The sequence below is a fragment of the Artemia franciscana genome, chromosome 10, assembly GCF_032884065.1.
Source record: "Artemia franciscana chromosome 10, ASM3288406v1, whole genome shotgun sequence".
In the NCBI taxonomy this organism is placed as follows: Eukaryota; Metazoa; Arthropoda; class Branchiopoda; order Anostraca; family Artemiidae; genus Artemia; species Artemia franciscana.
The window spans coordinates 49,664,283-49,688,325 of NC_088872.1; the positions used below are offsets into that span (position 1 = coordinate 49,664,283).

Here is a 24,043-nt window from a genome sequence, read left to right on the forward strand (position 1 = left end):
ATCGCTTTATGGGACTTGGCCAACGGGCAACTGTCTTGTCATTGACTCAATTGACTCATCGCTAGCAGGTACTTGATAACCGGCGATCCATTTCTATAACCCTTGCAAATGAACAAAACCGTTCCTAGGGTGGGTGATGCCCGGGGCAAAATTAATTACAGTACCCCCTCCCGACTCAAATATAAGTAAAACAGCCGAATCAAAGTGAAAAATGAAATTTTTGAAAAATCTGTTCAACGTAGCCCCCCCCCCCCCCGCAGCTGCAGCGCCCACACCCAGCCACAGTGCCTACAGCAGATGCCCCGATCCCCCCTTGAACAGCCACGCAAATGAACAATGATACAAGTAGAGGAAAGGATACTTTCATCAAGCATCGTATAATGTATCGACATCCGACATTTTTTTTTATAGCCCAACGCTACTAAAGAGAAGGAGATTACTCTCATTTACTTCCGTGTTAAAAAATATGCTTTACTTCCATTGGTTTACTTTTTCAACTTCTTTTCGCAAGCTTAATCTCATTCATAGCTCAAGCTAATGCCAAAAAATAAAACCAAGAAACCAAGCCTTTTTCAATCCAATTTTGTATTTACTTGTTATTACTTTGAGCCAGACAAAGAACTCAGAAACCAATTGGTTCTTTTGTATCAAGTTTCAGCCTAATAAAAAGAACGAGACGTTTTTCAGTCACAACATTCGTACAAGTAAACTTTATGTGACTGTGGTGCTATATTGAAATAGGAGGTCAATCGTGAGAAATATCAATTTATTAAGTTCAGCATTTGGTTTTAACAGAAAACGTTTAAAGAATATCCAAAGAACTATTCTTCCACTTGGAGCACTCTAGTAAAATTTCACAGTATTCTTTTTCAGCTTTTAATCACCTCTTAGCACAAAGCCTATGTCCGGTGCATGATGAGACACCTCTTCCTTTGGTTCAGAGGTTTGTTTCGCCTCTTTTTCATATAAAACATTATAAGCTGGCGGATTCTGCATGAGAGGTGCAGAGGGAGGGGCAGTTTCTCTTTCTTCTCTCACAAGACCTTCTTCTTCATGTCTGTGGGTTGGTAATTCCGCTCTCCCTTCTTTTAGTCGCTGGCGAAACGTAAGTCCATACCATATAAGGTAAACGCCAACCAATATTATACACGATGCAACAAGAGCTCCGACAAATTCTTCCTCATTTTCATCTTCTACAAAGATATTCTTTTATTATGCTAAAATAATAACACAAACAACAACACCTCATGCTACAATAAAAAAAAAAAAAAGTCGATTTTTCAAAATTTCGCCTTCAAAATTTTCGCCTTCAAAATTTTTCAAAATTTCGTTGTTAATCTGGTATCACGCTATATTAAACAATATTATTAAGTAATTAAGTAATTATTATTATTAAGTAATTATTATTAAGTAATTATTAAGTAATTAGAAAAGTTCAGTTTTCCTTTTTCTGTCTGCCTCGCTCCACTGTACATACAGAAAAAGACGGATGCACACAACATGGTTTGCACCAACTTGCTCTAAAAATTTTCGAAGTCAGCTAAAAAAGTATTCTTTTGTGCATATCGTGGTTTTGAATATGTAACTTTTTTTTTTAAATTTTGTTAAAATTCTTTATATTTTTTAGCTTTAATTTCTTTATTTGTTCTTTTTTCATTTTTTAATGTTTTAATTTTTTTAACTTTTTATTTATTTTTTCAATTTTTTATTTCTTAATTTCATTTGTATATATGTCTACGTGGTCTGTAATTCTGAGTTTTATAATAAAACTTGACAAAAATGACAATTATTAAAAGTCAAAAGTTAAGGTGGCAACCCCTGGCACTGACATGAAACACAGAAGGTGGCCAAAAATGGTCTTGCTCCGAAGATGTGCCCTTCTGCTGCTTTTTCATTCCATTTTTTCTCAAATAATAAAACGTGAAGTTCTAGGGCCTGGGTTTAGGGAAGGGCATGGATGTTGGGGCTTTAAATTCCAAAATACTCGTAAAAAATGTACTTTATTGATTTGTTTTTCTACATAGTAAAAAAAAATTCCCTTTGGACTACGTTTGGAAAATTCGCCATTGATTAAGTTTGGGCTTGCCAGTAAAAATAAATTTCCATACAAAAATCTATTCTGGAATTACCTTTCTAAAGATATCTATAATGCATATTGCTTCTAATTGGTAAGGCTGATCAAACAGTTCGTGGTAACAAACTGTAGTAAGGACAGACCCGGCTCAATAGTAACCAAAACTCTAAAAAATGGAACTTTGATACCAATAGCTACATCGAAAGAATCGCATTTAATGTTGATATAAGTTTATATATATATATATATATATATATATATATATATATATATATATATATATATATATATATATATATATATATATATTTATATAAACATCAAGTTTAATCTTACCCATCAAAAGTTACGAGCCTGAGAAAATTTACCTTATTTTAGAAAATTGGAGGAAACAACCCCTAAAAGTCATAGAATCTTAACAAAAATCACACCATCAGATTCAGTGTATCAGAGAACCCTATTATAGAAGTTTCAAGCTCTTATCTACAAAAATGTGGAATTTTGTATTTTTTGCCAGAAGGCAGGTCACGGATGCGTGTTCATTTGTTTGTTTTTTTTTTTTTTTTGGTTTGTTCCCCCAGGGGTGATCGTATCGACCCAGTGATCCTAGAATCTTGCGAGAGGGCTCATTCTAACGGAAATGAAAAGTTCTAGTGTTTTTTTTTAAGTGGGCAAAAAATTGGAAGGCACCTAGGCCCCCTCCGACGCTAATTATTTTCCCATAGTCACCGGATCAACATTCTGAGATGTCTATTTTATTTAGCGCAGTCAAAAAACCTTACAACTATGTCTTTGGGAACGACTTACTCCCCCCACAGTCCCCGTGGGAGGGGCCACAAGTTACAAACTTTGACCAGTGCTTACATATAGTAATGGTTATTCGGAAGTGTACAGACGTTTTCTGGGGGATTTTTAGGTTGGGGGGGGGTGAGAAGAGGGGATATGTTGGAGTAGCTTTCCTTGGAGGAATTTGTCATGGGGGAAGAAAAGCTTCATGAAAGGAGCGCAGGATTTTCTAGCATTATTAAAAAAAAAAAACAATGGAAAAATAAATATGAAAAAGTTTTTTCAACTGAAAGTAAATGGGCTCACCTCCTATTAATACCTCGCTCTTTACGCTAAAGCATTTTTAGTAATTTCAACTATTTATTCTACGGCTTTTGTGATTCAGGGGTCATTCTTAAGAAATTGGGACAAAATTTATGCTTTAGTGTAAAGAGCGAGGTACTGACGAGGGGGTGAACCCCTTCATATACGTAATGAAAACATGAGAATACAGAAGTTCCTTACGTAAGCTAATTTGTAAGTTGCGTATATCTTACACTAATAAAAACATTCGTAAAAAAATTAAAAGTTCTATTTGCCTTTTTAAGTAACCAAAAAATCGGAGGGCAACTACGCCTCCTCCCCCGCTCTTTTTTGTCTCAAAATCATTCGATCCAAACTATGAGAAAGCCAAATAGCCAAAAAAATAAATATGCAAATTTCGTTTTAATTATTCATCTGTGGAGAGACAAAATCAAAACATGCATTAATTCATAAACGTTCAGAAATTAAATAAAAAAAAAAGAAAGTTTTTTTAACGGAAAGTAATGAGCGACATTAAAACTTAAAACGAACAGAAATTACTTCGTACATAAAAGGGGCTGCATCCTCATCAACGCCCCGCTCTTCACGCTAGTTTTTTACTGTTTTAAAAAGTAGAGTTAAGAGAAATAGCCAAATTTTAGCATAAAGAGCGGGGCGTTGATGAGGAAGCCGTGCCTCATCATATACGAAGTAATTTCTGTTCGTTTTAAGTTTTAATGTCGCTCCTTACTTTCCGTTAAAAAACTTGTTTTTTATTTATTTAATATATGATAAAAGTAGATATCGAGAATCAGCAAAAAAAGATTAGTGTCTTCAATTGTTTAGTTCTAGTTCGTTTTGTCACACAATATAGCAAAAAATTGACCTTATTGACACATGTTTTTAATTGATGTAAGAAATAAAAGTTGGAATCTGCAAAAAGAAAAAATATCAAAAAACGAAAACTGTTGAATATAAAAAAATACAAAAAAAAACAGGAGTCGGGAAATAGAAACCGATAAATGGTTGAAGAGTCTTGTAAAATCAGACATTAGGGACATTATATGAAGAGGGAGCCCCTCTCCTATTTAGGGTAATCCCTGTTTGCTTTAAGATTTAATGTTGCTGTTTACCCTCGTACAAAAACATTTCCTTTCAATTTGACTACGGTTCGGTTTTAGTTGTTTTATGATAAGTATAAATAATAGGCTACGCAATTATTGGATTATGAACCTAACGTAACTCTTTCTCTACTATTATTTTTTATTGCTTTACATCAACTTAGAACTGAAAAGTGGCGCTAGACGACAGATTTTTTATTTTATTTTATTTTTTTTTAATTCCATTTTAATATCTTTTTGTGTATAGTCGTTGCATTAAACAGGACTTGATATTTCAGTTGGTCAAATCGACTCTTTTTATTTATATGTTTTAAACAGGCTTGTTTGATTTTTTTTCTTTTTTAAGAGAGAAAGGACTCTGGGCTCGTTTATTTAACAGTAAATTTATAAAAACGAAAATACTCCATAGTCAGGAAGGAACAGCGGATGAAAAGAAAAATAATAACCAAAACAATAACAATAACAATATGACAAAACAATAAGACCAAACAATACAACAACAAAAACAATATGACAAAAAAAAACAAAACAAGAGCTAAGAGCTCATATGGCACTTGTGACGAGGCGAGAAGAGCTAAGAGCCAAGAGATCATATGGTATGAGCTCTAACAAAATTCTATGAATCAATAGATTGATTTAAAAAGGAAAATAAGAGGCTTAATGCCGGTCAAGATTTAAAATAAGAGCTCTGAGTCACAAAGTCCTTCTAAATATCAAAATTCATTAAGATCCGATCACCCACTCGTAAGTTATAAATACCTAATTTTTTCTAGTTTTTCCTCTCTTTTGCCCCCCAGATGGTCGAATCTGGGAAAACGACCTTATCAAGTCATATTGTGCAGCTCCCTGACACGCCTACCAATTTTCATCGCCCTAGCACGTCCAGAAGCACCGAACTCGCCAAATCACTGAACCTCTCCCCCCAACTCCCCCAAAGAGAGCAAATCCAGTACGATTCTGTCAATCACGTATCAAGGACATTTGTTTATTCTATCTACCAAGCTTCATCCCGATTCCTACACTCCAAGTGTTTTTCCAAGATTTCCCCCTCCAAATCCCCACAATGTCAAAAGATCTGGTCGGGATTTGAAATAAGAGCTCTGAGACATGAATTCCTTCTAAAAATCAAATTTCATTACGATCCGATCATCTATTCGTAAGATATAAATACTCCAATTTTCTTGTTTTCCAAGAATTCCGGTCCCCCCTCCAACTCCCCCGAATGTCACAGGATCTGGTCGGAATTTGAAATTAGAACTTTAAAGTACAAGATCCTTCTAAATATCAAATTTCATTAAGATCTGGTCACCCTTTCGTAAGTTACAAATACCTCAATTTTCAAAATTACCCCCCTCCCAATTCCACCAAAGAGAGCAGATCCGGTCCAGTTATGTCAGTCACGTATCTTAGACAGGTTTCTATTCTTCCCATCCAGTTTCATCCTGATCTCACCGCTTTAAGTATTTTCTAAGATTTCCGGTCCCCCCCAACTGCCCCCCCCCCAATTACGCTTGATCCGGTTGAGATTTAAAATAAGATATCGGAGTTACGAGGTCCTTCTAAATATGAAGTTTCATGAAGATCCGATCACTCCTTCGTGAGTTAAAAATAAGTCATTTTTCTTATTTTTCAGAATTACCCCCCCCCCCCCGCAATTGAGCGGATCCGTTCCAATTATGTAAATTACGTATGCAAGACTTCTGCTTATTTTTCCAACCAAGTTTCATCCCAATCCCTCCAATCTAAGCGTTTCCCATCATTTTAGGTCTCCCCACCCCAAACTTCCCCAATGTCACCAGATCCGGTCAGGATTTAAAATAAGAGCTTTGAGACACAATATCCTTCTAAAAATCAAATTTCATGGAGATCCAATCACCTGTTCGTAAGTTAAAAATACCTCATTTTTTCTAATTTTTCAGAATTAACCCCCCCCCCCCAACTACCCCAAAGAGAGCAGATCCGTTCTGGTTATGTCAATCATGTATCTAGGAGTCGTGTTTTTTTCCACCAAGTTTCATCCCGATCCCTCCACTCTAAGTGTTTTCCAATTTTTAGGTTTCTCCCTCCCAACTCCCCCCCCCCAATGTCACCAGATCCGGTCGGGTTTAAAATAAGAGCTCTGAGCCACGATATCCTTTTAAATATCAAATTTCATTGAGATCCGATCACCCGTTCGTAAGTTAAAAATACCTCATTTTTTTTTTCAGAAATACCCCCCCCCCAACTACCCAAAAGAGAGCGGATCCTTTCCGTTTATGTCAATCATCTATCTAGGACTTGTGTTTATTTTTCCCACCATGTTTCATCCCGATCCCTCCACTCTAAGTGTTTTCCAAGTTTTAGGTTTCCCCCTCCAAACTCCCCACCCCCATCACCAGATCCGGTCGGGATTTAAAATAAGAGCTCTAAGACACGATATCCTTCTAAACATCAAATTTCATTGAGATCTGATAACCCGTTCGTAAGTTGAAAATACCTCATTTTTCTAATTTTTAAGACTTACTCCCCCCCCAACTACCCCAAAGAGAGCAAATCAGTTCCAATTATGTCAATCATGTATCTGGGACTTGCGCTTATTTTTCCCATCAAGTTTCATCCCGATCCCTCTACTTTAAGTGTTTTCCAGGATTTTAGGTTTCCCCCCTCCAACTCTCCCCAATGTCATCAGAGCCAGTCGGGATTTAAAATAAGAGCTCTGAGACACAATATCATTCCAAACATCAAATTTCATCAAGATCCAATCACCCGCTCATAAGTTAAAAATACTTCATTTTTTCTATTTTTCCGAATTAACCGGCCCCTACTCCCCCCCCCCCAGATGGTCAAATTGGGAAAACGACTATTTCTAATTTAATCTGGTCTGGTCCCTGATACGCTTGCCAAATTTCATCGTCCTAGCTTACCTGGAAGTGCCTAAAGTAGCAAAACCGGGACTTTAGGTTTTCCCCCTCCAACTCCCCTCAATGTCATCAGATCCGGTCGGGATTTAAAATAAGAGCTCTGAGACACAATATCATTCCAAACATCAAATTTCATTAAGATCCAATCACCCGCTGATAGGTTAAAAATACTTCATTTTTTCTATTTTTTGCGAATTAACCGGGCCCCCACTCCCCCCCCCCCCAGATGGTCAAATCGGGAAAACGACTATTTCTAATCTAATCTGGTCCGGTCCCTGATACGCTTGCCAAATTACATCGTCCTAGCTTACCTGGAAGTGCCTAAAGTAGCAAAACCGGGACCGACAGACCAACAGACAGACCGACAGACCGACAGAATTGGCGACTGCTATATGTCACTTGGTTAATACCAAGTGCCATAAAAATGAAATCCCATCACCCACCAGAAAAATCCACTAAATCATGTATTCAATAAAACTTACATAACTCATGCCTAGAAAAACATCCAAACCCAATCCGGAATAATCAAATCTGGGAAAACCATCATGGTTACAGCAGTAGGTGCTACCTAGTCAAGAGCAAACCACAGCCCATAGTAACCAAAAGTTGAAAAATGTATTTTTAATAAAAACTGCCTTGTGAAAAAGAATTTCCATCTGACATTGAATCAGGAATGGTAACTATTGGTTCGCTTAATCTTAAAAGTAAAAGTTTATTACAAAAAGAAATTTATAGTGATTTCGAAAAAGAGCCTGAAACCCCTTGAAAATGGTGTCAGATCGAAAAAGTACACCATTGTAATCAGCATGGTCGAAAACGTTAAGTAAGACAATTACAGAACTTCATCTTGAACACTAAGGGAAATCACTTTTTTGCACGGGTAGCACTGATGTGTCCTTTTTTTCACCAGGGCTGGCTAGCGAATAACCAGAACATCATAGAGAGATGTTTACTGGCTCACTTACGAATTTGAACAGAAATTAGATTTGCTAGTGCCTTTTTTATGTGACCGAAAAGACTGCAGGGCAACTAGCTCCCCTCCTACAAAAATATCCAATCAAAATTTTGAGATAGCCACTTCGTTCAAAGGTCTACTATCTATTGTTTTGGTAATAATATGACCCTCCATAGTCCCTTGGGAAAGGGATGTACTCTGGTATTGGTATCAGACGTACCGATGTCACTCGTATAGGATGGGCCTATTGTTATTGGGGGTATTGGTATCGCAGGTATCTTTAACAAACTTTTAATAACTCATATCTAAGACATTGCTCATATCTACGTCTTTCCTATAAATCCACCATCAGCAAGTTCCAAATGGCACTAAAAACGACACTTTTGGTGCCATGTTTTATGTTGAAAAGCTGGGGCTAGTGGCCTACCAGGACTTTTTAGAGTGACGTTTAATGGCTCATTTGAAAGCTATTGCTCATGTCTACGTGATTTTCACAAATTCTACCATTTGTAAGTGTGACATAGCACTAAAAACAACACTTTTGGAGTCATTTCTTAAGCAGAAAAGCTTGGAATTATAAAACGATATCATCATTACAACAATTATGGTCCAAAACCCTTAACTGGAGGTTTGCAAGAACAGCCCCCGTATATTCCTCTACCAAGCCCCCTTCATAAACTACTCAATTAAGGTAAAAACATTAATACTTATAAAATTAGATTGTTGGAGGTGTGGCTCTGTTAGTACGACGTTGGACTTCAAAAGTAGAGCGTCTTGGGTTTGATTCCTGCGTGTTTTTTTTCTCAATCGCGGTTTTGCCCCTTCTGTAAGGTTTTTGTTTTTTTTGGTTTCTTTACGGTTTTTGTAAATGTGATGCACTAATTTTTTAGAATGTGTCCCGGGAAGGTATTTTGTCAATAATTTTGATTCAAAAGGAAATAGAGGTCATCTAGCTCATAGTTTGCAACATTCTTCGTAGACCAATAAATCCATACCAAAAACGAATGGCGTAATTTTGTCAAAATCTTGTGTGGGGGGGGGGTCAAAGTTGGATGTAATTTTCTAAAATCAAGTGAAAATTTCAGAGAAAATTGAAAAACGAGCCATATAGTAATAAAAAAGGTAAAGATGTACTGAAGAAAACTGACCTGTTTCAGTGGATGCTTGAATTATGCAGGCTTATCTTAGTTTTACAGCATTTTTGGAGAAACTAAATTTCAGCTGGGGAGGCAGACTGGGAGAAAACTTAGGTATGGGAGGGGCAGTTGACCCCTCTGCCTCGTAGTAAATTGCACCCCTGACCCCAACCCCTCGCCACTTACTGGTTGGAGAAGTGTAGGCATGTGATTCTGGAGCTATATTTGTATATTTACAACCAGTTAAGTTGTATATTTAAAGAAGGATGACTTTTAACTATACTTACTTGTTCAAATTATTTACTTAATAATTTCACCGTAATATTTTCTCCGCACGTATGATTGTGGATCCAAAGAGGAAGAAAGACAAATGAAAACAGTTGTTTAGGAGAATTTAGGTATCCCAAAATTTTTGAAATGAAAACTTAAGTAGTTTATAATACTATTTTTTGCACCTACACAAGAAATGATCTTTTTCGAAATTACGATTCATTCCTGTGTAATGAGTGGCTTTTCTATATAGGGACAGGTCAAACAAATCCCTCAGCCTAAAAGCACATTTCTGTCGAGCAAGCAAAAATTCCCACAAGCATGTCGATATGAAAACTTACTAAGCACAACTTACTTCTTAAGCACAACTAAATTTAATTCTTTTTTTAATAAAGGAATCAAATATCTATTTCATCTTTTTTTCTTTAAATTTTACAAAAAGAAACGAAAATATGTTTTGATTTTTCTTTCCACTATAAATTTATTTTTCCCTTCAATTCTTGTCCGGTTTCTTCGTTCCGCTCCAGAATAAGAGTTGAGGTGTATTATCTCTCCTAGATTGGAGGTGATTAGAAATTATATAAAGAATAAGTTTTCAACTGAAACTAAGGAGCAACGTTAAAACTTAAAACGAACAGAAATTAATCCGTATAAATAAAAAAGATCACGGCTGTGTTGTTTCTAAATTAAATTTTAATCAAAAACAAGTTAAGATTAGTTTAAAAATACAAAGTTTTTCCAAGGGAAGGAAAGAGTGAAGTTGAAATTTAAAACAAACAAAAATTATTACTTCCCAGCCTATCTAAGATATCAATAAAACTAGTGTAAATAAATTAACTGGTGATATGTCCCTATGTTTGTTGGATTACAGAAAACTAGCGCTTTGCTGAAAACACAAAACAATGTAGGAGCCTTGGTACGGTCAATATAAACCATTTAAAGACACTTTTAAAAGTATAAAAGTAAAGTATTTTTAGATTTTTGCTTTATTTTATTTTTTATTTTTTTTAATTCGGCATCAATTCTGCACAGTGAACTCGATTCAGTGATTGCCGGTCGTTTTATTGTCACTATATTCCTTATTTGATGCTTTTTATAATAGGTTTTCAGAAAAAAAAGTAAAGAGCTCCATTAAGCCAAAACTGAGCAGAAATTAAGTAAAGTAGCCTTCAAATCGTAAAACTGCCACAAATCACTATCAATAAATAAATGAAACTGAAAATGACCAGAAACTACAATAAATAGCTGAGTCGAACTCAAAACGAGCGAAAACTAGATCTACGTTGCACGGGCAACGTGAGGTGTTGCGGCAGCCTTTGTTCGGCTTCGCCGATGAAGTGTTACGAGAGCAACACTTTGGTTTTGTTTCCTCGCTTAAATTAAACGCTGAAGTTGTTAATCTGTAAGAATCTTAAAATAAGTACTAGATGCACCAACCCACAAAAGTTGCAAACCCATCATTACAACTGGAAAATGTTGCAAACCCCTCATCGCTGAAAATAATTGTAGTCTAACAGCCGATTATTACTTACAAGTCCCCTACATTTCTTACCACTGGAACCAAATTAGTCTTACCGTCAAATACACCGTAAACAAATAATAGGTACACCAACTAGCAAAAATTGTAAACCCCTCATTGCCGAAGATGAGTGTGAGCTAACAGCCGACTGTTGCTTAAAACTCCCCTATATGTCTCACAATTGGAATCGGCCTGTTTTTCGTTTCAGCGTGTACCTTACTGCTGAAGTTGTCTGCCCCTTTAAACTTTCAAACTGGTATATCTCATGAAAGAATTTTTCTACCAAAAAATGGATGACATTTACTTTGATCAGCTCATCAAGAGCTATGGACTGCCATCGAAAAAAATCTATCTGTCTTGGTTCAAAAGTTGACTTTTTTTTGCCGTAGGCCAAGTTTCTAACGTCATCTCCTATAAAGGCGCAAACGATAAACTCTAATTTATTTAGCAATGAGAGAACTTTTAAAGTTTAAGAGGCACATCTGATACCATTTCTCTGTGCAAAAAAAACCGAATGATAAACTCAGCTGAAATCACGAGCAGGAATGGGTAGAAACAATAGATTTTTGGCCCCAAGCAAGAGTTCTACGAAGCTTTCCAAAATGCAAAGTCATATTCATCAATCCGGCCTAATTTCCACACTTTCCGTAGAATCTGAAGAGGTTAGACCCTTACCACTTTCTAGGAATAAGCTGAAATTGGGGTGCTATAAAAAAAACAAAAAAAACGACAAAACCAAAGTGTTGCTCTCGCAACACAATTCACACGAGTAGGGCTGATAACACCCATGCCTTCTCAAGACCAGAACATAATTTGCACTACTGAAAACGGATACGTTTTAAATTTTTTAGCTTTTTTTATTTTCATAATTAAAGAATTATAAAAACTTTAAGGAAAAAATATCAGTATATGTCAATTAAACTGATAGTCCATTGTTATTTTTTTTTCTTAAGACCAGGATATAATTTGCGCTTTACTGAGAACAAAATACGTTTTAAATGTTTTTCACTTTGTTTACTTTCATAAATAGAAAATTATCAAAACTTTAAGGAATAAACATCAATATATGTCAATTAAACTGACAATCCATGATCATTTTTTTTTTCAGTAAAGCGCAAATTATGTTCTGGTCTTGAGAAGGTATGGGGGTCATCAGCCCTACTCAGCCTGTAATTCAACTTTGATAACAGGTGGATTCGGAAATAGAACGGGTTATAAAAGGAATAACATACATTTATTGAGGCAGTGTTTTCATGATTGACATAACCGTAACGGATACGCTCTCTTTGGTGGAGTTTTTTTTTTTTGGGGGGGGGGGTTAATTCGAAAAAATTAGAAAGATGTATTTGTAACTTACGAATGGGTGATCAGATCTTAATGAAGTTTATATTTAGAAGGATCTTGTGCTTCAGAGCTCTTATTTTAAATCCCGACCAGATCCAGTAACATTGAGGGGAGTTGGATGGGGAAACCGGATATCTTGGAAGACGTGAAAATTGAGGTATCTTTATCTTGCAAATGGGTGGTCGGATCTTAATGAAACTTGATATATAGAAAGATATTATGTCTGAGATGCTTAATATAGATGCTTATACAGAAATCACTCTGTATATGAAAGGGGGATTTCCTCCTCAACTCCCCGCTTTTTACGCTAAAGTTCGACTCTTTCTCTTAACTTTACTTTTTATAACAGTAAAAAAATCTTAGCGTAAAGAGCGGGGTGTTGAGGAGGAAAAGGCCCTTTCATATAAGGAGTAATTTCTGTTCATTTTAAGTTTTAATGCTGCTCCTCACTTTCAGTTAAAAACACTTGTTTTTTTTAATTAATTTATACCATAGTTTTATAAATATATAATTAAAATTATCAAAATAAACCAAAAATAAGCCCTTAATAAACATTAATTACAACACAACTATCCAGAAAAGAAGTTTTACAAAGGAAAGTAAAGAACCATATTAAACTTAAGACAAGCTTTAACACATTCCTATAATATTTAAAGCTCAATGTTTCATGAGAAACAAGGAAAGGAAAATATATAATTAATGAAAAAAATCAAATAGTTGTGAAAATGAGAATTTTGTCAGCCAGTAGCAAAATATGAAGACGAAAATCAAGCAAATATTTCGACAAGGACCTCCGAATAATGAAAGTGTTTTCAAACAAAATAAAGTGGTGAGGGTTATTGTGCACGTGTTGGGCCAAGGCAGAACTATGACTTTTTTGATTGAATATTTGTGTTCCAACAATCCCTTCTCCCAATTGTTTGCGTTTTACCAATATAGAAGATTTAGAAATGTTACACACCCCTTAAAATTTGAAAACTGGTATTTTTCACATTTCTAAATCTCTTTCAGAGGGTGGTATCCAGGAAATTTCCAGGGGGAAGGGGTATTAAAGATTTATTTGAGGAATGTTTATAAATTCCTTATATTCATATAAGGAAAGACTTGTTTATATTCATTTCGTTACGTTTTTACGAGTCAGAGAAAGGTTTCGGACGGGTGGTTGATACCCTTTAGCCCTCCTGGATACGGCTTGTTTTTTCCAAGCCTATTTGAATTTAACAGCAAAAGATTATATTAATTTTCTCACAACCTCCCACATAAACACATTCTCATTAAAACAAACGGTCTTCTCAATATTTGAACTCCACATTAATTACACTTTTGAATACCGGATGACACATGGAAAGGTAATTACTTAACTTAACTACTTCAACTTTTTCTTTATTCAACTCAAAAAATACACAAACAATATTATGCCCCAACAGAGAGCAGAGCTCATAAGGTTGGGACAGTGCAAAAACATAGAAAAAACATCAACATCTCAGTGTAATAATGATTTCAAAATATAATACGGTAGAAGACACACAAAATAGAAAAAAACTCATAAAAGATAAGTAAATATATAAATATCGGGCAGGAGGGGCGTGGGAGCCCGTCCTAGACACAGGGACACCAAAACAAACACACAAATAAGAAGATCAAATAATTTAAATTTCCATCATCAATGGTGTATAATCAAAATTTTAGCAAACAATCTTTAATATTTACTTTTTTAAATTTAGCTGAGATTTTTGCTGAGATTTTTGGGATGGATCAAACAGAATTTTATCATTCAGCTTATGATTGTTAGCAATGAAGGGTATTTGGTATCTAATCGAAAACCTTGACCTTTCAGAGCTTACAAAAGGAATTTGATACATCCTAGACCTCCGACAATCCGAACGAGGAAGTAAGATTAACAGAGATTTGTCATAGAAATAATTTTTAGAATTTTGGATTTGAAAATGTCATATTGAAGTATTTAATATTCGTATATCATTTAAATCCAACAAATTTAATAAAAGGAATAATGTTTTAGTTTCCGAAACATTTTCAAGTTTTGAAGGTCGATGTAAGAAATTTCCAAGTATTCTTATTGCCCTATTTTGTCGTACCTGCAAGGGTAAGCTCTACGAGTGACATGACAATTCCCTCGGAAGCCGGAACAGCTTTGCGGGATCTGAAAGGAGTTTTTGATGAAGTTATAAGGTAATAAAAGTAAGCAGAAATAAAAGAGAATGATATTCTGATGAAATGAAAAATCATGACGGAAGGGTCGTCGCCTGGAACGGATGGAATTCCATTCAAAGCATGGAAGTAGTGTAGGGTGAGTACCACTCCAATTTTGAGTTTAATATTTTCGGAATTGTTCTGTAAACCTAATTGACCTGTGGATTGGTCTAGATCTTTTTTAGTTCCATTTTATAAAAAAGCTGATAGGGCATTGTACAGCAGTTATAGAGGAATTAATTTGGGTTACAGCGTAAGTAGGCTTTTTAGCAAGGAATTGTGTTCTATGTTAGACAAATGGTTAGATTCGCAAAGTAATATGGTAGATATTCAGGCAGGGCTCAAGAAGGATTATATTTCGATAAATCAACTATTTATATTGCAAGGGTTGTTTGGAAAATATACCAAAGGCGTGAGAAATAGGTTACATGCAGCTTTCCGGGATGTGAAAAGAGCTTTTAATGAAGTTGCAAGGTATTTTAGCATTCTTATTTTTAATATATTTGTGAGAAATTTTTAAAAAATTTAACGTTACTCCTTTGTTTTCACTTGAATAATCCGTTTTTATGGCACTTGATTTTAACCAAGTGACATATAGAGATCGCAAATTCTGTCGGTCTGTCGATCGCGCTCAATAATGATTCTTAAAAACCTAAAGAGAGGCAAAACAGAAATCTGAGACCAGTGGTGTCAATTACGGGAGGGACAAGGGAACCGCACCATATTCCCCCTCTAGATTTTTTTTTAATATTTTCATTGAAAATGCCTTTATATGTGTTTTCTTTGAAAAAGAACGACAAATTCCCCCCCCCCCCCCGCTTTATTTTTAAGACACATTTTGCACCTAAATTTTGTGATTTGACACTGTCTTAGATGCGATATCCAAACCCAAAAAACACAAAGAAGAATTATAAAAACTTACGGATGTGTTAGCAGTCTTTAACGATATTTCCGTCATTATAAATTTTTCACAAATATATTAAAAATAAGAATGCTAAATTACCTTATAACTTCATCAAAAGCTCCTTTCAGATCCTGGAAAGCTGTTCCGGCTTCCGGGGGAATTGTTATGTCACACGTAATTACCTTTCCATGTGTCATCCGGTATTCAAAAGAGTAATTAATTTGGAGTTCAAATATTGAGGAGACCGTTTGTTTTAATGAGAATATATTTATGTGGGAGGTTGTGAGAAAATTAATACAATCTTTTCCCGTTAAAATCAAATAGGCTAGGAAAAAACAAGCCGTATCCAGGAGGGCTAAAGGGTATCAACCACCCGTCCGAAACCTTTCTCTGACTCGTAAAAACGTAACGAAATGAATATAAACAAGTCTTTCATGCGTTTCCGTTTTTTTTATAAACATTCCTCAAAAAACTCTTTAATACCCCTTCCCCCTGGAAATTTCCAGGATACCGCCCTGTGAAAGAGATTTAGAAATGTGAAAAAAACCAGTTTTCATATTTTAAGGGGTGTGTAACATTTCTAAATCTTCTTTATTGGTAAAACCCCAACAATTGGGAGAAGGGATTGTTGGAACACAAATATTCAATCAAAAAAGTCATAGTTTGCACCAAAGGCCCGAGAATTTGGATTCTGCCTTGGCCCAACACGTGCACAATAACCCTCACCACTTCATTTTGTTTGAAAACACTTTCATTATTCGGAGGTCCTTGTCGAAATATTTGCTTGATTTTCGTCTTCATATTTTGCTACTGGCTGACAAAATTCTCATTTTCACAACTATTTGATTTTCTTCATTAATTATATATTTTCCTTTCCTTGTTTCTCATGAAACATTGAGCTTTAAATATTATAGGAATGTGTTAAAGCTTGTCTTAAGTTTAATATGGTTCTTTACTTTCCTTTGTAAAACTTCTTTTCTGGATAGTTGTGTTGTAATTAATGTTAATAGGGCTTATTTTTGGTTTATTTTGATAATTTTAATTATATATTTATAAAACTATGGTATAAATTAAATAAAAAAAACAAGTGTTTTTAACTGAAAGTGAGGAGCAGCATTAAAACTTAAAATGAACAGAAATTACTCCTTATATGAAAGGGCCTTTTCCTCCTCAACACCCCGCTCTTTACGCTAAGATTTTTTACTGTTATAAAAAGTAAAGTTAAGAGAAAGAGTCAAACTTTAGCGTAAAAAGCGGGGCGTTGAGGAGGGGAACCCCCTATCATATACAGAGTAATTTCTGTATAAGCATCTATATTAAGCATCTCAGACATAATATCTTTCTATATATCAAGTTTCATTAAGATCCGACCACCCATTTGCAAGATAAAGATACCTCAATTTTCACGTCTTCCAACTTATCCGGTTTCCCCATCCCACTCCCCTCAATGTCACTGGATCTGGTCGGGATTTAAAATAAGAGCTCTGAAGCACAAAATTCTTCTAAATATAAACTTCATTAAGATCTGATCACCCATTCGTAAGTTACAAATACATCTTACTAATTTTTTCGAATTAACCCCCCCCCCAAACTCCACCAAAGAGAGCGTGTCCGTTGCGGTTATGTCAATCATGAAAACAATGCCTCAATAAATGTATGTTATTCCTTTTATAATCCGTTCTATTTCCGAATCCACCTGTTATCAAAGTTGAATTATAGGCTGAGTAGGGCTGATGACCCCCATACCTTCTCAAGACCAGAACATAATTTGCACTTTTTTGAAAAAAAATGATCATGGATTGTCAGTTTAATTGATATATAATGATATTTATTCCTTAAAGTTTTGATAATTTTCTGTTTATGAAAGTAAACAAAGTGAAAAACATTTAAAACGTATTTTGTTCTCAGTAAAGCGCAAATTATATCCTGGTCTTGAGAAAAAAAAATAATAATGGACTATCAGTTTAATTGACATATATTGATATTTTTTCCTTAAAGTTTTTATAATTCTTTAATTATGAAAATAAAAAAGCTAAAAAATTTAAAACGTATCCGTTTTCAGTAGTGCAAATTATGTTCTGGTCTTGAGAAGGCATGGGTGTTATCAGCCCTACTCGTGTGAATTGTGTTGCGAGAGCAACACTTTGGTTTTGTCGTTTTTTTTTTTTATAGCACACCAATTTCACCTTATTCCTAGAAAGTGGTAAGGGTCTAACCTCTTCAGATTTTACGGAAAGTTTGGAAATTAGGCCGGATTGTTGAATATGACTTTGCATCTTGGAAGCTTCGTAGAACTCTTGCCTGGGGCCAAAAATCTATTGTTTTTACCCATTTCTGTTCGTGATTTCAGCTGAGTTTATCATTCACTTTTTTGCACAGAGAAATGGTATCAGATGTGCCTCTTGAACTTTAAAAGTTCTCTCATTGCTAAATAAATTAGAGTTTATCGTTTGCTCCTTTCTAAGTGATGACGTTAGAAACTTAGCCTACGGCAAAAAAGTCAACTTTTAAACTAAGACAGATATAATTTTTTCGATGGCAGTCCGTAGCTCTTGATGAGCTGATCAAAGTAAATGTCATCCATTTTTTGGCAAAAAAATCTTTCATAAGATATACCAGTTTGAAAGTTTAAAGGGGTTGACAACTTCAGTAGTAAGGTGCACGCTGAAACGAAAAACAGGCCGGGATTTAAAATACGAGATCTGAAGCACAAGATCCTGCTAAATATAAACTTCATTAAGATCTGATCACCCATTCGTAAGTTACAAATACATGTTTCTAATTTTTTCGAATTAACCCCCCCCCCACAAACTCCACCAAAGAGAGCGTATCCGTTAGGGTTATGTCAGTCACGTATTTAGGACTTGTGCTTTATTTTCTCACTAAATTTCTGCTTCGCCTCTCTTCAGGTTTCTAAGAATCATTGGTAAAATTCTAGTTAATTGACTTCTTGCTATCTCGGAAAGGGTTTAGGTTATGAGAATGAAACTTTCAGGGATGGGTCTATATGTCCCGGGAAGGTATTTTGAAGTACCTACCTCCACTCCTTCTCCCTTTAGAGGGCCCTGACCTTTGATGACCTTTAAAAATATGTGTGTTATAAAAGTGAGACCTTGCAAAATAGATCTCCCGCTTAATTGAAGTACAACAAAATTGTTTTCAGCTTCATAACTTTGCTCAATCCCATTTTATAAGGTTTTAAAGATATGCAAATACATTTCCTAAATTTTGAAAAAAAAAATATTGATATGGCTCAAAATTGAACTAAAATAACAGAAATTGCATTTTCAGAACTAAAGGCAGAGAAAAAGTAATTAGTAACTGAAAATTAAGGTAAAATGTTGTTTTGTCAACATTTCAATAGGTATAGACCTACTATGTAGACAAATTTCAGGGCCCTCTAGAGGGAGAAGGAGTGGAGGTAGGTACTTCAAAATACCTTCCCGGGACATACTTTAGTCTGTAGACCCATCTCCGAAAGTTTCGTTTTTCTAACCTAAGCCCTTTCCGAGATAGCAAGAAGTCAATTAACTAGAATTTTACCGAATCATTATTGGGCCTTCTTGAAGAAATTGACTTTCTCTATGCCGTCATGATTTACAAAATAGATGGGTAAAATTCTAGTTAATTGACCTCTTGTTATCTCAGAAAGGGTTTAGTTTAGGAAAATGAAACTTTCAGGGATGAATCTACAGACTAAAGTATGTCTGGGGAAGGTATTTTGAGCAACTACCTCTACTCCTTCCCCCTCTTGTGGGCCCTGACCTTTGATGACCTTTAAAAATATGTGTCTTAAAAAAATGAAACCTTGCAAAATAGATCTTCTGCTTAATTGAAGTACAACAAAATTGTTTTCAGCTTCATAACTGCTCAATTCCATTTTATAAGGTTTTAAAGATATGTAAATACATTTCCTATATTTTGAAAAAAAAAACATTGATATGGCTAAAAATTCTACTCAAATAACCAGAATTGCACTTTCAGAACTAAAGGCAGAGAAAAAGCAACTAGTAACTGAAAATTAAGGTAAAATATTGTTTTTTTCAAAATTTCAATAGGTATAGACCTGTCATGTAGGCAAATTTCAGGGCCCTCTTGAGGGAGGAGTGGAGGTGGGTACTTAAAAATATCTTCCCGGGAAATAATTTAGCCTGTAGACACTGTAGACCCATCCCTGAAAAATTCATTTTCCTAACCTAAACCCTTTCAAGATAGCAAGAAGTCAATTAAGTAGAATTTTACCTTTAATAGTAATATAGGATCAAGTTTGACCAAAATATAAGCTGTAATGCACAAAAAACTGCGTTATATAGAGGAGGGGGGAAGGGGTATAGTTAGGGATCTCAAAATAACTTCCCGGGATATACTTTAGCCTGTAGACACATCCCTGAAAGTTTCAATTCTCTAGCCCAACAACTTTCCAAGATAGCAAGAAGTCAATGGACTAAAATTTTACCGCGATTTTTATCCAAAATAAGGATAATTGAAAGAAACATGTTGTAATCCAAAAGTAAAGAGCTTAAAAAGGGATCGTGGTATGTTCACTTTATTCGTAAGTCAATAAAATGAAGAACGAAAAATTTACCCATACTTTAGTCTGTAGACCCTTCCCTGAAAGTTTCACATTTTCCTAACCTAACCCCTTTCTAAGATAGCCAAAAGTAGCTACATTAGAATTTTACCAGATTTTCAGGTTAAATACCCTTTGTATTGAGACTATGCTAGAACTTACCATTTCCTAGAACTTTTGTTGAATTTGTCCTTTCAGTAATATTTCTAAGAACCTTTAATACATCTGCAAATTGAGGATCCTTCCATAACTGTTCCTCTAGCTTTGAATATGGTGATGCGCCTCTGTCTTTATCCTGATTTATTTGTTCATCATAAGAACCCATTTTGTTCACCAAAAATTCCAAAGCGAACTGGATTGCTGTTTATTCCTCAGCAACACGTATAACGTATAATCGACGTTTAAATGCTTTTCCCATTGCATAGCTTTGCATCTACACAAATTCAGATATCAGGGGGTTTAGCTTAGCTTGAAATTGGGCATCACTTCGAATCATTTTTGTGATATGGTTAGGCAGAGGTTAGAATAGCCGATGGCAGGCATGTAAACACGTTTTTTGGGACGGGAGTGGGGGAAGAGAAAACTTGTCCATATGTAATAGGTGCTGTAAAATATAGAAAAATAATAAATATGGACTCCCCTTCTTCCTGTTTACATTATGCAAGTTACACACAAAAAAAATATTCCCAATTCCTCTACCAAGTCAAGGTTAGACAATCCATAACTGATTTTCATTTGTTATCAGGATTTTTTTCTGGGGGTGAAGCGGAGGCAAAGGGGGTATTTGTCCCCGCCAATAATGTGGAGAAGAAAAATGATCATGTATCCCATGCCCCTTGACTATCTGGATATGGACCCCTCTTGCCCTCCCCTTCTACAATAAAGATGCTGGAGATTCCCCCCTGTCTTTTATAAAAGACCAAGTAAACTACCTCTTCGCCTTTTTTTTAAGAGGACTAGGTATTTTTCATTATATGGCTTTTAATTCTTTTTTGATGGGGGGTAGAGATTCGGGTACTTATGTATTATACGAGAAACACTCGAGAATTGAAGTTTGGGTAATGCTATTGAAGTAAAACATAACATGATGAAAATATAATACCTCATTAACAAAACTGTGAAAACTACAACAAAGAATTATGGAAGGAGGTCGCCCAGAGCGCATTATATTAGGTACATAACCTAACTTAATCAAATAGCTACAATGTATTTTCTCAGCGAGTCGAAGCTAATTGTCTGGTATTAACATCGTAGAAAACGGGTAATGTCTCATGTTCGCGATCCAAAATTTCAAGTGTCAAAATTTCAAGTAATACATAAGTAATGAAGTTCGTGTTATCATAGCAGGATAAGGTAGAGGTTAAAGAAAACGAACTTTTCTGTTGTAACTTGGACTTTGGCTCTATGCTATTTGAATGAAATAAAAAAACTTATGATACTTCAGACGGGAAAACCTCCTGATATACGCCTGGTGGACGTGTTCTCGATTGCAAGGAGTGAACTAGTATCATATACGTAGATATCTGTGCCAGATTTTGCACACGGGAAGTAATTATTCTTACTTCTTAGTCCTAGTCTATAACTCTGTGCACTTCCATCACAGGGCATCCAATTAAGAGTTGCCACTAATTTCATGTTTCCAAATTATTTTCCGATTTTTACTAAGGATTTATGTTCAGTAGAATATGTCGTAATATGTCGAACAAATTTCACTAACGACACATATTTTTTTTTATCAGAACCCAAGGAAAATAAACAAATTTTGGATATTTTTTTAAACCTTTTAGTGTGCCCCCCCCAAAACAAAAAATCCCGGATACGACCCGGTTACAACCAAAATTTTCTGTCTTTTAAATATAGAAGAAGGGAAAGTTTAATTTTAGCATACAATATGATTTCCTTTGGTGCGTGTAGTAGAGCTTAACATCAGCAGTCGAGCTTAGCGTGTTAGCTCATAAATGATGTATATTTTTAGATACTTTTACGTAAAGTAGAAGAGTGTAGCGCCCCATTTTTCCATACTCAGTCTTTCTCTAAAAGATAAAACACTATTTCTGTTTGTTAATGCAAATGAAACCGAGTTATCTTACAGTTCTAGTACTAGCAGCTTAGTATGTTGTACGGTGTACGACATATATTCATTTATGAGCCTACAAAATTTTTCCTTCAATATGCCATACCCTTCCTGAAAATAACTTTTCCTGAAAGCTTTAATCTATCCCTCAAGTTTTGCAATTGGCCTATCTACCTATAAATACATACAGTAGGAAAGTTGCAGACACCAAGCCATCCCCGAGATATTGCATATCCACTATTATTATAATCTGTTTACGAACAAGTGTCTTCTGATTTACCTCGCTACTTCGATGTCCCCTCATCACCTACATTGAACACAAAACGTTGAGTCAACCCGTCCCCTTTCTAAACTCTGAAAGTTTCAACTTCATCCTCAAAGCAGTCCTGGAGATATTACAGATATGCTACTTTGATAACCTGAATACTTCTATTTTTACTATAGTTTTTTCTTTATTTATCTGTGCTATCTCCTTCCAGCTTCTCACGCTTTTTATCTCCTTTCAGCTTTTTGACTTTTCAAAATTCTCTAAAAGCTCCAAATCGATACCCCAAGTTGTTCCCGAGATGTTATTTGATACAGTATTCGGACAACATGCAGGGTACATATATGTTTTTTTTTTGCCTCACTACTTCACCACAAGTAGATTTTAAATATGGTGGGGCTTATATTGCCAATTTTTATTACCTAGATCAAAAACCTAATTGTCCCCCCCCATTCCCTTATCCTAAAAAACAAAATCTGAATTTTTGTTTTGCTCCATCCTTCCATTGCTCTGAAAGTTTCAGCTCGATCCTGCCAAGCAAATCACGATTTACTATAGGGGGATCTATTACATATTTATTGCGACAAGCCTATGGCTTTCTGCTGTTTTGAATAAAATAAAATAAATAAATTATAGTTTGATAACAGGCATATTTGTAGTTCCTTCCCATAAACTCTACCCTTATGAACTTCTTTGTAATAGAACTCCTCCCAATTAAAACCGCTAACAGTTGAATAGTTCGACTATACAGAGCCTACCTCTCCTATCATTACAGAAATAATCTCCAAAATTCTAGTCTTGTGCAGGGTTTCCGTTTCTAGGGAGATTACCCTATTTTAGGGAGAAATTACTTATTTTAGTGACACTTATTTTGAATCTAGAGACAAATGAAATCTGGGGTAAAGTACGAATTTTCAGGGAAATCTGGGGTAAAGTAGGGTTTTTAGTGAAAGTTTGATTTTTTCCAGCAAAAGGCTGGTAAATTTTCAAAGAGTGCGTATGCTCAGTTTAAAAAAAAAGCTTATGTAGCAACACTGGCATATTTGTTGTAATTGCCAAAATTTCAAAAAGTTGAACCCTGGAATCTTATTTAGGTAGCCTAGTATTTATTTTTAAGTAATGGATTTGACTGGTGTAAGCTGCTGACATAAGGGAATATTGGTTAGGCTATGCATCAACCAAACAGTTCGTGGTAACGAACTGTAGTAAGGAGCGACCCGGCTCAATAGTAAACGAAACTTTAAAAAACGGAACTTTGATGCTAAGGGATATATCAAAAGAATTTGATTTTTATGCTGATTTTAAATATATAAGTTTCATTCAATTTAGTCTTTGTCATCAAAAGTTACGAGCCTGAGAAAATTTGCCTTATTTTGGAAAATAGGGGGAAACACCACCTAAAAGTCATAGGATCTTTACGAAAATCACACCGTCGAATTCAGCGTATCAGAGAACCCTATAGATTAAATTTCAAGGTCAGATCTAAAAAAATGTGGAATTTCGTATTTTTGCCAGAAGACAAATCACGGGTGCGTGTTTATTTGTTTGTTTGTTTGTTGTTTTTTTGTTTTTTTTTTCCCCAGGGGTCATCGTATCGACCAAGTGGTCCTAGAGTGTTTCAAGAGGGCTCAT

General features: G+C 35.2%; 1 protein-coding gene across 1 annotated transcript; it reads right to left on the reverse strand.

Annotated features, from left to right (window-relative positions):
- Positions 1-752: 752 nt before the first annotated feature.
- Positions 753-20,480, reverse strand: LOC136032511 (uncharacterized). The gene is made up of 2 exons (XM_065712815.1): positions 20,235-20,480; positions 753-1,193 (listed from the first exon to the last, which is right to left on the reverse strand). Exons 1-2 carry the CDS (start codon positions 20,395-20,397, stop codon positions 877-879), a joined length of 480 nt encoding a protein of 159 aa, XP_065568887.1. The 5' UTR covers positions 20,398-20,480; the 3' UTR covers positions 753-876.
- Positions 20,481-24,043: the final 3,563 nt, after the last annotated feature.

What these genes read in the sequence shown, in the direction of transcription:
- LOC136032511 (XM_065712815.1), bottom strand. Translation starts at nt 20,397, where the DNA reads ATGGGTTCTTATGATGAACAAATAAATCAGGATAAAGACAGAGGCGCA. An exon ending in AACAAAAGTTCTAGGAAATG is followed by an intron (nt 1,194 to 20,234) that starts GTAAGTTCTAGC and finishes ATATCTTTGTAG; the next exon opens with AAGATGAAAATGAGGAAGAA.